Raw genomic sequence first — 14,699 nt, 5'->3', positions numbered from 1 at the left:
GATACTCCTTGGTTTAACCTGGAAATGCACAGATAAGGGATCTTGTTTTGAAATTATAAGAAGTGAAAGGGAAATATAATTTACAGGAACTTTAGAAAGTTCATTTCCATAAAATGTTAACATTGACAGCAATTGCCTTTAACCTCTGAGAAATATAGTACATGTAAAAGGGCCTGGAATATTCACCTCTGTATACAGCTATCAGTATATCCCAGCAGCTGAGGGGCCAAAATTCCAGTGAGGCTGCCCGAGGGGAGGGTGCATCTCACCTGCAGACAACCTTGCAGGCTGAGCTGCAGGTGCTGGGCTGCACACAAGGGAGAGGCCTCTGGGGTTGAGTTGAGAGTGAAACAAAATGTGAGTTCCACACAAGAGGAGCAGCACTGCTGAGTAACACAACAGATGCACATAAGTATGGATTGAGAGAACAGATACAAAACTGATTTCCAGAAATACACGTCACACTGCCATCTCAGCACTTGGAAAGCATTCAGGGAAACAGAAACACTTGACTTACACCAAGCCAAAGTGTGCTGGCATTGTGCTGGCATGAATGAGCCTTTGCAGGCTTGTTAAACAGAGTTTGTGCTGCATAAATGCTGCCAAGGACATGCAACAGGAACAATGAGATTCTAGTAATGCTCATTTCTCTTTCTTTGGTTTAGAAACTTGGACTACACACACTATCCAGAAAGAGCCATGATGTTCATGATAGATGGGCTGAGGACTAAGAACTGTGTGTATTTCAGAGCCCTCCAAGGGAGAGAATTGCATTGTCACCTCCTACAGGTGCAGGGAGAGGGACAGGGACCTCCACTGATGTCAGTCCATACCTTAAACTAACCTTGGAAGAGTATTTATTTCCCTAACTCCTCATTACTTTGCTGCCCCACAAGCACTAAGTGCTACACACCAGACAGTGAAGTCCAGAAGGGGTTAAAACAGAATGCAGACAGCAGCTACTGAGAGACCCAGGTGGAGGGAAAGATTTCCAAGATCATTTTACATCCATAAGGCACAGTTTTGGGTTTGTGTGGCAAGGTCTGGATAGCAGGGGATACAGGGGGATTTCTGAGAAGAAATCCGGTGAGAAGCTGCCAGAAGCTCCCCCCGTGCTCAATGGAGGCAGTGCCAGCCCAGGACAGCCCCAGATCGCCCAGGACAGCCCCAGTGCCAGCCCAGGATGGTCCTGCTGCCCCTCAGCAATGGTGGCAGCACCTCGGGGTAACAGAGCTACCAAGGGTGAACAAACCTGCACAGCTGCAGCCAGAGAGAGGAATGGGCTTAGTTCTTCTTCTGTAGTATGGAACCTCTTCCTGAAACACCTCTAGGTTGAATCCATCCTCCCTCTCTGTGGATAAGCTGATTTTGATGTGGCAATTCACAGCAGGTCCCACCAGCTCCTTGTGCTTCCTCTGCACAGCCCAGTGACTCTTCTGTAGAACTGCAATGCTGATATTTAATGCACAGCTGGAAATCTGAAAATTTGTTTCTCTTCAAGGCTTTTTTTTCAGTTTCACAGGAGCCTGATTAGTAAAGATGGAAAAAGCAGCTCACTGCCATTCCCTATTGCACGGGCAGTGGAAAAAAGTACACAAGGATTTCTGACTCTCTGTTGGGTGGTGCAAGGTATTCTGTCGTGGTTGCAAAACACCCTTCACTGTAATGAGCTCAGGTAATGATGATATTTTTTCAGATCTAATCTTTGGCTGTTTTAATCAAACTTATTTTTTCATTGTATTATATAATTCAAGGATGTATTCTGAGAATTTACTATTTAAAATGCAGTGATGAAAATATGCGAAGTAAAATATTTCTCCTCTCAATTTCCTCTGAGTCCATTTAAAACAGTTACAATAAAATTAGGAGCTCTTAGATAGGAAAAGATTTAGTATCTTTTTCCTTGGACAATGTTACTTTTGTGGCTGTTACACAGAGTTTTCTTCAAGAAGAAAAAAGACTGTGATCCACATGCTGTATGTTCAGCGAAAGCTGAATGTCAGCAGGACCTTATTCAACACAGAGTGAAAAATTTTGAGTCAGTCTTCTTCTGTAACAGACATGGCAATGTAGTCTTCAAAGTTTTAATTTTGGTGCATTAAAGTAGATTTCTATAAAGCTGATGAAATTTGAAATAAATCAATGAATGAAGAGTCCCTTGGAGGCTGCTGGTGTCATGAATCATGTCTGTGATCTCAGGTGGAAGACTAAAGCTGAGCTACTGAGCTTCAAAGCATAAAAAGTAATGGCCACAGACAATGAAGCAGAAGCTTCATTAGCTGCCGTTACCAGCGCGATATTGCCAGATTAACAGAAACTGAGACATACGACATTGTTCAACAAAGTATCCTACAAGGAGCCACCCACAATAAATTACAGTGCAGCTAGATGTGAATCAACTAAGACATATTTGCGCTGAATGGTAATGTCTTTTACTTACCTCAGACAAAATTCCTCTTAGCACATCACTTTTGGCATGAGCACTATGGCTGGCAAAGCCCATGGGAAGCTGGACTGCCTGGCAGGTGACACCCACCTGGGCAGGTATAAAGAGCCACCAGCAAGGACAGCCCGCTACACTTTGATTTCCTGAGGCTCGCTGTGCACAGCTTTGCACCTGGGGCTGACTACTGAACAGCTGATCCTTTCACCATGAGCTGCAGCATCAAGAGAACGTCCAGCACCTCGTACCGCAGCGGAGGAGGAGGTGGCGGTGCCTGCGGGGGCAGCGGCGGCCGCAGCTCCTCCGTGTCCTGCCGGCGCTACGCCTCCTCCGTCATCGGCGGGGGCAGCTACGGCGGCGGCCTCAGCATGGGCAGCATGGGCGGCATGGGCGGCATGGGCGGCATGGGCAGCATGGGCAGCATGGCCGGGGGCTTTGGCGGGGGCTTTGCGGGCAGCTGCGGCCCCGGCGGGGACCTGCTGCTCGGCGGCAATGAGAAGGTCACCATGCAGAACCTCAACGACCGCCTGGCCTCTTACCTGGACAAGGTGCGGATGCTGGAGGAAGAGAACGCTCAGCTTGAGCACCACATCCGGGAGTGGTACAGGAAACAAGCTCCCAGCGTTTCCAAGGACTACAGCTCCTACTACCAGACCATCGAACAACTCCAAAGTCAGGTAAGATCATCCTGGCACACGTGGGTCCATCTGCCACATGCTCCTCTCTCCTCTAAGGCCTTCCTCCTTCCTCTTTGCTTCTTCCTCCTCCCTCCATCCCCAGCACTGGGCTCTACCACCTGTGGGAGGGCCGTGTTGGTGGCACCTCAAGCACAAACGTGCTGAGCTGCACCTCCCATCCATCCCCTGGCTGAGCAAACCCTCAGAGCAGCCCACGGGCAGCAGGGCACAGCCCCAGGCAGCAGCAGCTCCCCCAGCCACAGACACGCCGGCTCACGCCATGAACATCCCACGTTGTGCAGCTGCCTCCAAACCAGCCATGTGTGGTTTGCAGCGCTTCCCTCTGCTCCCAGCCACATCAGCTGCATGGAGTGCACAGCCAAAGTAGGATCTGAGCTCTCTTTGTCCCTTCACACTCCTGCAGACAGGACTGAGGTTTTCCATTACAATCTGGTCACACAGTACCAAAAAAACAGATTAAACAGATACTGTGAAAAAGCACTTTATATAGAAAGGGCTGCAAACACTCTTTGGGACTCATAAGGGCTGAGTCTAACTTGAGAAAAAGAAGAGCATGGATTTGGCAGGATGGTCTGTGATAGCACAAGCTTCCCTAAAAAGTAAATCTGGATCGCTACCCTTCCATATGGCCCCTGCACTACTGCAAGAAATACTTCTAAAACCCTCAATAACACCTTACCAAAGCTTAGAGCCTTCTTACTGCTTGTCCTGGAAATAGAGAACACAGAAAGACTTCTCTCCACCTTTCCCTTTTGCAGATTATTTCTGCCACTGTGGACAACAACAGAATGCTTCTGGACATTGATAACAGCAAGATGACTGCTGATGACTTCAGAATGAAGTGAGTAGCTCCCTGTGCATCTTGCATGTTTGCTAAATCACTCTCATCATCATCTAGGAACAAGGGAGGACTGCCCTGGGTGCTATTACTGAATCATCCTGTTTTACTGGAATACTGATCTTAGAAAGATGTGTGCTATTGACTGTCAGTATTCCATTTCCCCATTTCTGTCTCTGTGTGTGTGACACAGGTACGAGAATGAGCTGGTCATCCGTCAGACCGTGGAGGCTGACATCAACGGCCTGAGAAATCTCATGGATGACCTGACTCTGGTTAGATCTTCACTGGAATCTGAGCTGGAGTCCTTGAAGGATGAGCTGATTGCTCTCAAGAGAAACCATGAGGAGGTATGATCCAATGATAAATAGCACAGCCAAAGACACAAGCCATTGATTCTTCATGGCTCCCACCAGCACATATCAAGTCCATTTCCCCTTATGTCAAGGGATTGTCATTCCTTTGTACCTTGATAATGCTTTGCCCCAGCACAACAATTGACCTGTGTGTGCTCTTGTCTCTCTCTCTGCACTCCCTGCAGGAAATGAGGCAGCTCCAGTCCCAAACTGGTGGCGATGTCAGCGTGGAGGTCAATGCTGCCCCTGGACAAGACTTGACAAAGATCCTGAATGACCTGAGAGATGAATATGAGCAGATCATTGAGAAGAACCGCAGGGAGGTGGAGCAGTGGTATGAGGTCAAGGTACGTAGCAATGCCCAGAGTGGAGTCTCCTTTGGTGGCACAGCCCAGACACCCTGGTACCAGGACTGGCTGAAAGGGAGAGGCTCCCTGCAGATGTGAGCTCTCATTCAGCAAATCTGCTCCCTTGGGGCTCAGCAAGTGTCTCTGGGCTTTGTCCCTGCAGATCCAAGAAGTCAACCAGCAGGTCACTTCCAGCAGCCAGGACATCCAGACCAGCAGCCACCAGCTGAGCGAGCTGAGGCGCGAGATGCAGAACCTGGAGATCGAACTGCAGGCACAGCTCAGCACGGTACAGGGGCAGCATCTGCGGGCCCTTCCCTCCCTGGCTCGGGCAGGCAGCTGTAGAACTCTGCTCCTCATGTCCTGTGTTTGCCTTTCCAGAAAAGCTCTCTGGAAAACTCCCTGGCAGAAACCGAGTCTCGCTATGGATTCTTGATGCAGCAAATCCAGGTGCAGGTCAACTCCGTGGAGGAGGAGCTGGCCAGCATCCGCTGTGAGATGGAGGGGCAGAGCCAGGAGTACAAGATGCTCCTGGGGATAAAAACTCGTCTGGAGCAGGAGATCCAGCAGTACCGGGCACTGCTGAATGAGGGGCAGCAGGATCTTGTGTATGTATTTCATATTATGGCAAGGGAGTCAAAAGAAACCCTCATGTTTATTTGCCAATAGAGACCGTTTTGTCCCTGAAGCTACATCAACATATCTTTCAACTGAATATCCAATGTTAGTAGGTTTTGATGAATTCTCTGTTGGCTTTTTTTTTAACAGTGCCTCCCAAGGAGCTTTCCAAGGAGGTGGAAAATCCTCCCAGTCATATTCTGCTTCCTTCTCTCATTCCCAGTGTGGAGAAATGTCAGGTAAGTCAATACTTTGTAAGCATGTTATTATTAGTGGGTTACATCTGCCCCAATAGCTACAGTGTATTTGGTCAGAAAAAGGATTGTAGCTTGGGCTGGGAAAGATTCCAAGGTCCACTAGCCTGGGAATGAGAAATCTCATTACTCTGTTGCAGCAGAATCAGGGGTTAAAATACAGCAAGTGCTGCTCTTCCCTCTGCCTAAATATAAAACACAGTTTATAAACTTTATTGGATGGGAAATACTTTTTTGCTTACTGGAATAATAAAAAATACAGTTCTGAGAAAGCGCCCAGAGTGCTGCTGGGCATGGAGCCTCTGCTCCTCTGCTGCTAACACTGTCAGGTGTAAGAATTCCACCCAGCAGGAATGCTCAGACTTCCCCTGAAGGCAGTGATTTGCTCTGTGCTCACACAGGGCAGTCCAGAGTGTGCTAGAGCAGCAGGAGAGACCCTGGCACCGCCCGGCTGCGACGAGAGACACCCGCGAGTTTCTGCAGCACGGCCGAGGGAAGGGTTTGGAAGAGCACCCCCTCCTCCTGCCTGCAATGCTTGGCTTACTCAACTTGTCTTTGGCAACTCATTCTTTATCAAAGAGCTTACACTCTGCTGGTAACTCTGCTCTAATAAATCTTTATGTCTGCAATTCAAATCACAACATGTCTGAGAAAATAAATGTAAGCAACCTCGTGCGGGTACCTATCCAGATCATCCAGTAAATACAGGCTGTGGAGTTGTACTGGGTACATGATCTCTCAACAGTCCATTCTGCACTAGGAGAACGGACACAGTGCTGGGGTAGAATCAGTGAGTGAAAGGAAATATCAGGAATTGTGACCATGGCTGTGTGAGGTGGGACAACAGCCAGCCCCTGCCGAGGGGAACCGCTGGGTGAGGCTGGCAGAACTCTCTCTTCACAAGCAAGAGATATAAGGTTGCAAGAAGAAATCTTGTTGTCAGTTCTTGACACAATTTTTCTCCTTCCGGAGATGTTAAAAGCAATTTACCATTTTGTTTCTTAATGGTCACTAAGGGATTGCTTTCTGGCCCCTTGCCTTGCCACTTGTACTAAAAAGAACAAATTATATGACTGAAAGGAGAAAGAAAATACAAATAATGGGTAACTACCAGGAGATGAACTGTTAATTTACTAAACTGTGCCCAATGGTACTACTGTGAGTTATCTGGGTCCATTAATCTCATCACAGCCAGAGTACTGTGGGAAGGAAGGTGTGACTCAGGAGAGGTTCTTCCAGTATGAAGGGGCTTCCTCACAAGTATTTCTACACCTTCTGTTGCACAGAGAATGACGTATTGCTGACTTCTGTTGGCAGAAACAGACAGCAAGACAGTGGATCTGTTCCCTTCAGTGTCATGCACCAAAAGCATTCCAGTGTTTTATGATAGAAATTTCAATTGAAATACTGATATAATACCAAGAACCCAATTTCTGTTGGTACACACAGCTGGTTGATAGACTGCCTTAAGAGAAATGAGAGACACATTCCTTTCACTGAAGGTATCTTCTATATTTTACTGCTTAAGAACATAAAATATGCAACAAAATTAAAGATGAAACAGCAATACTAAATTAGGGCAGCTCCTTTAGATGTATTTTGCTTTCTGAAGATCACAGTGAAGCCCTTTTCAGATTCTGACTGTTGTGCACCAGATACACAAAATCAGCAATGTATCACTTACTGATCCGTTTGTCATTTTTGTCCCTACGCGCTGATTAAACCTGGTTTCTAGTATTTCCCATTTCATTTCACACTGAAAGATTGATCTGTTAGGGTAATGCAGTTAAACATTTTCTCATCACAACCAGCTTAGAAGAGTTGGATTTTGCTTAGGTCTTCTGTCAGTAACCACATGCCTTGGCTCTGCCAGCACAGCACCCTGACTGCAGCCTGCAGTGAGTGTCCACAAAGAATACATTTTCTACTTCTGTTGAAAAACTGACTTTTATCAGTCCAGCACCAGGAATCTGTGTGAATAAAAGCCTGTCTATAATGAATAAAAAGCTCATTTCAGGTTTTAACCGTATAGAAAGTGATGTAAAGCAAATGCAAACATGACTTTTGTCTCTGGAGGCTGCCAGAGCTCACTCAGGTCTCAGCTGTGTTTACTGCAGCCAAAGCAGCTGAAGGAGACATCTTTTAAAACCAGATTATGGAACCTTAAACTACAGAAAATGTCTATAACTGAGGAATGTAGAATTCAATTAGTTGCCATCATCGATAACAGGAGTGCATGGAAGCAGAAAGAGAGAAGGGAACAGGAAAGGATCCCTCTGCTAGAAGAGCTTAATTTCTCTTGGGAAGCATCTCTAAATTTGTCCTTTTTCACTGGTAGGAAGGACTATGAGTAATGATTTAGATCAGCTGTGGAATTAAAATAGCTTACAGTTAATAGGATTTTCTGTAGGATTTTCTATACATACACAAGTTTATGAGCCCACCCCACAGAGTGACATGAGAGGAAGATGAGCCCAGAATGAGGGGTTGTGGAAATCCTACAGCTCTGAATGAACTGAGCACATGCTCAGGTTGAGTGATGCTGCAGGATAATGGATGAGCAATGCATAAATGGGGTTCCTGATGAAACTCTTGGGAGTAGCACTCTTCTTACCAAGACCACATTTGACTCATTTACTGTAAAACAATTAATTACCAGTAATTGTATCTAGGATTGTCCTCTCCCTCTGGTGTCACTGAAGACATACATCCAGAAATGGCATCACAGTCTCTGTGGAAACCACAGGCTGCTTTGGGTTCCTCTGCCAATTTGGAGCATCCAGCTTCACCAGTGAGTAAAAAGCACTGGGAAAGGATTCACAACACTCCTACTTCAAACAAACGTCTGACTTGCAGAGGTCCATGGGGCACACTATGAACAAAATGTTTGCCAGGGGAAAATGTGATTTCAAAGCTCTTACAGTGCCTTTGAATGGCTGAGGAGCCTCAACATCTACAGCAGAACATGTCTGACCTGCTTGTCCACCGTGAAAGGTAATGGCTCCTGAACAGTCTTGGCTCTTTTGGCTCCTGAACAGCCTTGGCTCTTCTGGCTTGTGAACTAAATCAGCAGGTCCAAACTCACAACAGCCAACTCAGGCCAAGAGCCACAGGACAGTGGCCAGAAATGCACATGGAGACATGGAAATACCCCCAAGTTACAGAACAGTCCAGAGATGAAATGTTTGAGATGCAGTTATGGCAGTAAGGATGGTTAGAGCACCTATTCAAAAAAGAGGAGAGGAACAGAGAGACAGAGAAAAGGCACATGGTGACAGCATGAAATTACAGCATTGGGAAATGTCAGAAATTGTTGGGCCGGGTTTGGTGATGCAACGACGCTGAGGAGGAGATATAAAATCAACACCTCTGGCACTAACACCAATCAGCAATAAACTTCTCATACGGGAGAATAAAAGTGCACTTCAACAATCTAATGAGGAAAATATGACTAAGGAATCACACCCTGTGAGAAAATAATTTTTATTTTTTAATAAAGATGACTCAGTCTCAATAACATATGCAAAGCACCTGGTTCTGACGTGTGGATAATTAGAGAGCTACCAATAAAACAACAATCATAATTATGTAGATCAAAGGCTTTGTGATATGGGGGTGGTGGTGTGTCAAGAAAGAGGGTGAATGGTTTTCCATGATCCTTCAGTCAGCCATAACACACATTAGTAACTTTATGGATCTAATAATCACTGTGGCTAAGAAAAAAAAACCCTGCTTGAGCCACAACTGCAGGGTGTGTGTAAGTAACAGCATAAATGGAGAAACCAACAACAAAAAATTGAGTAAATTATAACTTCCAAATAGAGATGGATTTACATCAAAGTTCAACCCTCACATAATGAGACCCCTTGTCTTTCAGGCTTAAATTCACATTTTCCAAAAGTTATTTAAAGGCAAAATTTCCTTTCCAAAGAAGGGCTTATCACAATCTGCCCCCTTACCAAAACGGTGCAGTGGTGCAGCACTAAGGGACAAAAGACTGAAGGTAAGGGGGATTTAGAGGGTCATCACAGCTACCTCTGTTATACAAGGATAAAATCCCCAACACCAATTGACTAGATCAGATTTGAAACTCTCTCTTCCATCCACAACTCCTGCAATGGAAACTCTTCAAGACCCTTCTGCTTCCCATAGTTAAAAATTTCCCCTTAGTTTCCAGCCCAAACACACTCAAATCCAGACTGTGCCCTTTCCTACATGGACAGTAGGATTGTTCTGTATTTCAAAGAGCCCTGGTACCTCCTTCCTCAAGAACCAGCTGATAACAATCTCAGCCACTCTTTGGCCAAGCCAAATCCTCCTTCCCAGGATACAGCCAATGCAGCCATAAAGATTTCATGTACATATTTCAGTTTAAGATAACCTCTGAGTGATTAGAAATATGCACAAAAATGTTTTAAAACTCACAGCTTTAAAATGGCATTACTGCATGCATACCAGAGCATGAGACAGGAGGATTTCCTGTAAGTGATACCACCAGATTTTGGTGAGAACAGAAATAACACAGCTGCTGTTAAGCTCATTCTACTGTGATTTACCATCAAGTATTCTGAGAGACAGTGCCCAGAGTGAGCTTTCTTTTCTAGGGAAAAGAAATTCTAAACCTGAACTCTAGATTCTGACCTAAAAAAGAAACTCTGAAGAGATTCTGTTTCCAGAAGTGGCAGTTCCGAGGCGAATTTCAAGCAGCCTCACACAAAGGGTGTTTGAGTTCATACTTCTCCAAATCTGAAATTAAAGCAGAGTGATTAGGTGGTTCTTTCACCACCTGTTTTGAGGACAAAAGAAAATTACTCCAAAGAACAAAGAACAACTATTAAAATGAGTCTCACTAAGTAGCCAGCAACGAGCTATCTCCAACAAAATCTAACTCACAGCCACCCACCCGAAATTGCAGTGCAGGCTTGGGGTGAATCAGCATGCAAACCCAGTACCTGGGGGGAGGGCTGTCCCAAACCCCAAAAGAAATTCCCCTTAGCACATCACTTTCTGCATGAGCACTATGGCTGGCAAAGCCCATGGGAAGCTGGACTGCCTGGCAGGTGACACCCACCTGGGCAGGTATAAATAGCCACCAGCAAGGACAGCCCGCTACACTTTGATTTCCTGAGGCTCGCTGTGCACAGCTTTGCACCTGGGGCTGACTACTGAACAGCTGATCCTTTCACCATGAGCTGCAGCATCAAGAGAACGTCCAGCACCTCGTACCGCAGCGGAGGAGGAGGTGGCGGTGCCTGCGGGGGCAGCGGCGGCCGCAGCTCCTCCGTGTCCTGCCGGCGCTACGCCTCCTCCGTCATCGGCGGGGGCAGCTACGGCGGCGGCCTCAGCATGGGCAGCATGGGCAGCATGGGCGGCATGGGCAGCATGGGCAGCATGGCCGGGGGCTTTGGCGGGGGCTTTGCGGGCAGCTGCGGCCCCGGCGGGGACCTGCTGCTCGGCGGCAATGAGAAGGTCACCATGCAGAACCTCAACGACCGCCTGGCCTCTTACCTGGACAAGGTGCGGATGCTGGAGGAAGAGAACGCTCAGCTTGAGCACCACATCCGGGAGTGGTACAGGAAACAAGCTCCCAGCGTTTCCAAGGACTACAGCTCCTACTACCAGACCATCGAACAACTCCAGAATCAGGTAGGATCATCCTGGCACACGTGGCTCCGTCTCCCACATGCTCCTCTCTCCTCTAAGGCCTTCCTCCTTCCTCTTTGCTTCTTCCTCCTCCCTCCATCCCCAGCACTGGGCTCTACCACCTGTGGGAGGGCCGTGTTGGTGGCACCTCAAGCACAAACGTGCTGAGCTGCACCTCCCATCCATCCCCTGGCTGAGCAAACCCTCAGAGCAGCCCACAGGCAGCAGGGCACAGCCCCAGGCAGCAGCAGCTCCCCCAGCCACAGACACGCTGGCTCACGCCATGAACATCCCACGTTGTGCAGCTGCCTCCAAACCAGCCATGTGTGGTTTGCAGCGCTTCCCTCTGCTCCCAGCCACATCAGCTGCATGGAGTGCACAGCCAAAGCACCTGGATGGAAGGATCTGAGCTCCCTTTGTCCTTTCACACTCCTACAGACACCAGGTGGAAGGACTGAGGTCTTCCATTACATCCAACTATTTTCACATTGAGATGACTTACAGCATCGGGCAAAGCCCACGCTGCCTCCTACACCCAGAGTGCAGAACCCCATGGGGCTTGGCCATTTCCCAAAATAAATGTTCTTCTGTTCTTTACCCCATCAATATACTCTTTCATCAAAACCTTTGAAAAGCCAAAACCTTGCACACTAGTCCCTGTGGCAATTGAGGAACTTTCTGTGGCCTCAGCCACTACTCTATAAAACAATCAGTAACACTCTACTAAAGCTTTGTGTCTTTTTTCTGCTTTTCACTTTCCTTCTGCCAAAGTGTTCTTTGGTAGAATCTTCTACCTGTTCTAGATTCTGGAAATCTAGAACACAGAAAGACACCTACTTCCCCTTTTGCAGATTATTTCTGCCACTGTGGACAACAACAGGATGATTCTGGACATTGACAACAGCAAGATGACTGCTGATGACTTCAGAATGAAGTGAGTAGCTCCCCGTGAACCTTGCCTCTTTTGTGTCCCAAATTTTATGAGACTCATGAATGGAGGTGGATGAAGCCCTGTCTAAAGTGGTGTGATCAAGCCTACACATTGAAATTAAATGAGTGTGCAATGCTTTGCTTTCCTTTGGTACAGGTATGAGAATGAGCTGGTCATCCGTCAGACCGTGGAGGCTGACATCAATGGCCTGAGGAACATCCTGGATGGTCTCACCAGCACTCGGTCCTCACTGGAATCTGAGCTGGAGTCCCTGAGGGATGAGCTGACTGCTCTCAAGAGAAACCATGAGGAGGTATGATCCAGTGATAAATAGCACAGCCAAAGACACAACCTATTGATTCTTCATGGCTCCCACCAGCACACATCAAGTCCATTTCCCCTTATGCCATGGGATTGTCATTCCTTTGTACCTTGATAATGCTTTGCCCCAGCACAACAATTGACCTGTGTGTGCTCTTGTCTCTCTCTCTGCACTCCCTGCAGGAAATGAGGCAGCTCCAGTCCCAAACTGGTGGCGATGTCAGCGTGGAGGTCAATGCTGCCCCTGGACAAGACTTGACAAAGATCCTGAATGACCTGAGAGATGAATATGAGCAGATCATTGCAAGGAACCGCAAGGAAGTGGAGCAGTGGTATGAGGTCAAGGTATGTAGCAATGCCCAGAGTGGAGTCTCCTTTGGTGGCACAGCCCAGACACCCTGGTACCAGGACTGGCTGAAAGGGAGAGGCTCCCTGCAGATGTGAGCTCTCATTCAGCAAATCTGCTCCCTTGGGGCTCAGCAAGTGTCTCTGGGCTTTGTCCCTGCAGATCCAAGAAGTCAACCAGCAGGTCACTTCCAGCAGCCAGGACATCCAGACCAGCAGCCACCAGCTGAGCGAGCTGAGGCGCGAGATGCAGAACCTGGAGATCGAACTGCAGGCACAGCTCAGCACGGTACGGGGGCAGCATCTGCAGGCCCTTCCCTCCCTGGCTCGGGCAGGCAGCTGTAGAACTCTGCTCCTCATGTCCTGTGTTTGCCTTTCCAGAAAAGCTCTCTGGAAAACTCCCTGGCAGAAACCGAGTCTCGCTACGGCCGCATGCTCCAACAAATCCAGGCGCAGGTCTGCTCTGTGGAGGAGGAGCTGGGCAGCATCCGCTGTGAGATGGAGGGGCAGAGCCAGGAGTACAAGATGCTCCTGGGCATCAAGATGCGCCTGGAGCAGGAGATCCAGCAGTACCGGTCGCTGCTGCAGGAGGGGCAGCAGGATCTTGTGTATGTTGTCTGTTTGCAAATAAGGGCACAAATTTTATCACAAGCTTTTCTCTCTTGGCACTTAGAGAAGATAGAGCAGAATATTTTACTTGTCTCTAGCTGAAATCTCAGTTCAGCAACTTTTATTCTCGGCATCTGCATTGAAATGTGTCTATCAAAAACCTCATCATCAAATCAAACGTCAAGGGAAACACAGAGCAGATTGTTACTGCCAGGTTTAGAGTTAATCAGTTCCTCTTGACCTGTTTGCACAGAGTGAATTCCATGAGAGGAATCACCGTGCCAAACCAAATTGTAATGAAGTTCCTTCTGTCAGCAGACAAACAATCACAGCTGGACTATGAGAGTACAAGAATTTTACTGCAACAGTCTCTTGCTGTCTCTGCTTTTATAATTTTCTTGGAAAATACAGCTGAATTGAATGAAACGAAAATATATATATAAAAATACATTTGCAAGATCCAGGAAAAGCTGAGCTGTTACATGCACTGCACATGATGTCAGTATGTATTTATTGCTCCCTTCATCAAAACTCCTTTCCTTTTACAGATCATGTCAAGGAGCTCTCCAAGGAGGAGGATCCTCTCACTCTTACTCTTCTAGTTCTCACTGTCATGGTCAATCTAGTGATAAGGCAGGTAAGAAACATCTTTCAAAGAGCATCCAAACTTATTGCTTTCACATTTTATGTGTCACCCCTTTTCCTGTTAAAACCAACCTTGTGCTATGGTTTCCACATCTGCAATTGCAGCAGGGATTAAACCATTCACAGACAAAGCTCTTCATTTCAAAGTGGTTTGGCTCCAGTTCCAGAGACAGGCTAAGCTCCTTTCCCATGCTTTTGCTAACAAATGGATATTTAAATAGTGGATGGGTCTGAAATGTCAGTGCTGCAAAGAGACTCTTGGTTTCCCTATCAGAGCAATGGTTTCTTCTTTCTTTTCACAGGGCAGTCAAGAGTGTGTTAAGATACCTCCGACGTGTTGGACTTCCCTGATCCAGTCAGTGCCGTGGGAGCAGCCAGCCCTCAGCGTGGTGTGACCTACCCTGCTCTCCAAATGCTATCCATGAAATCAAAATTAATAATTGCTAGACTTTTCCTAAAACTATTTACCCCTCCCTTTTGATCCTGGCCAGCACTGTGATCCCTGTGCTCACACACAGGTCTCTGCAGTGCACTTGGTTCTCTACTGAACAACAATCCCTCAAATAAAGCTTTATCTTTCTGCAATGCAAAGAAAACTCTGTGTCCAGCAGTCTATTTGGTATATTAATATCCTATTCACACTTAGGTATA

At 47.0% G+C, this 14,699-nt stretch overlaps 2 protein-coding genes across 3 annotated transcripts; both read left to right on the top strand.

Annotated features, from left to right (window-relative positions):
• Nucleotides 1-2,577: 2,577 nt before the first annotated feature.
• On the top strand, nucleotides 2,578-14,644 carry LOC134431119 (keratin, type I cytoskeletal 15-like). 2 transcript variants are annotated; one of them, XM_063179108.1, is made up of 8 exons: nucleotides 2,578-3,120; nucleotides 3,900-3,982; nucleotides 4,173-4,329; nucleotides 4,521-4,682; nucleotides 4,846-4,971; nucleotides 5,064-5,290; nucleotides 5,451-5,539; nucleotides 14,351-14,644. In XM_063179108.1, the coding sequence occupies exons 1-8, from the start codon at nucleotides 2,653-2,655 to the stop codon at nucleotides 14,368-14,370; spliced, it is 1,332 nt and encodes a 443-aa protein (XP_063035178.1). In that variant the 5' UTR covers nucleotides 2,578-2,652; the 3' UTR covers nucleotides 14,371-14,644. The 2 variants fall into 2 exon arrangements, with proteins under 2 accessions (XP_063035178.1, XP_063035177.1); XM_063179107.1 differs by lacking the exon at nucleotides 14,351-14,644 and adding an exon at nucleotides 5,956-6,195 and having other exon boundaries at nucleotides 2,579-3,120.
• On the top strand, nucleotides 10,574-14,644 carry LOC134431120 (keratin, type I cytoskeletal 15-like). The gene is made up of 8 exons (XM_063179109.1): nucleotides 10,574-11,200; nucleotides 12,049-12,131; nucleotides 12,285-12,441; nucleotides 12,633-12,794; nucleotides 12,958-13,083; nucleotides 13,176-13,402; nucleotides 13,952-14,040; nucleotides 14,351-14,644. Exons 1-8 carry the CDS (start codon nucleotides 10,742-10,744, stop codon nucleotides 14,368-14,370), a joined length of 1,323 nt encoding a protein of 440 aa, XP_063035179.1. The 5' UTR covers nucleotides 10,574-10,741; the 3' UTR covers nucleotides 14,371-14,644.
• Nucleotides 14,645-14,699: the final 55 nt, after the last annotated feature.

The sequence above is a fragment of the Melospiza melodia genome, chromosome 30 (genome assembly GCF_035770615.1).
Source record: "Melospiza melodia melodia isolate bMelMel2 chromosome 30, bMelMel2.pri, whole genome shotgun sequence".
Lineage (NCBI taxonomy): Eukaryota > Metazoa > Chordata > Aves > Passeriformes > Passerellidae > Melospiza > Melospiza melodia.
The sequence above is the reverse complement of the archived record's forward strand: the minus strand, read 5'-3'. Positions and strand labels throughout refer to the sequence as shown.

Coding starts and splice junctions, on each gene's coding strand:
- LOC134431119 (XM_063179108.1), top strand. CDS start 2,653: ATGAGCTGCAGCATCAAGAGAACGTCCAGCACCTCGTACCGCAGCGGA. Junction 3,983..4,172: donor GCTGATGACTTCAGAATGAA/GTGAGTAGCTCC, acceptor TGTGTGACACAG/GTACGAGAATGAGCTGGTCA. Junction 5,540..14,350: donor CCAGTGTGGAGAAATGTCAG/GTAAGTCAATAC, acceptor TTCTTTTCACAG/GGCAGTCAAGAGTGTGTTAA.
- LOC134431120 (XM_063179109.1), top strand. CDS start 10,742: ATGAGCTGCAGCATCAAGAGAACGTCCAGCACCTCGTACCGCAGCGGA. Junction 11,201..12,048: donor TCGAACAACTCCAGAATCAG/GTAGGATCATCC, acceptor CCCCTTTTGCAG/ATTATTTCTGCCACTGTGGA. Junction 12,795..12,957: donor AGCAGTGGTATGAGGTCAAG/GTATGTAGCAAT, acceptor TTGTCCCTGCAG/ATCCAAGAAGTCAACCAGCA.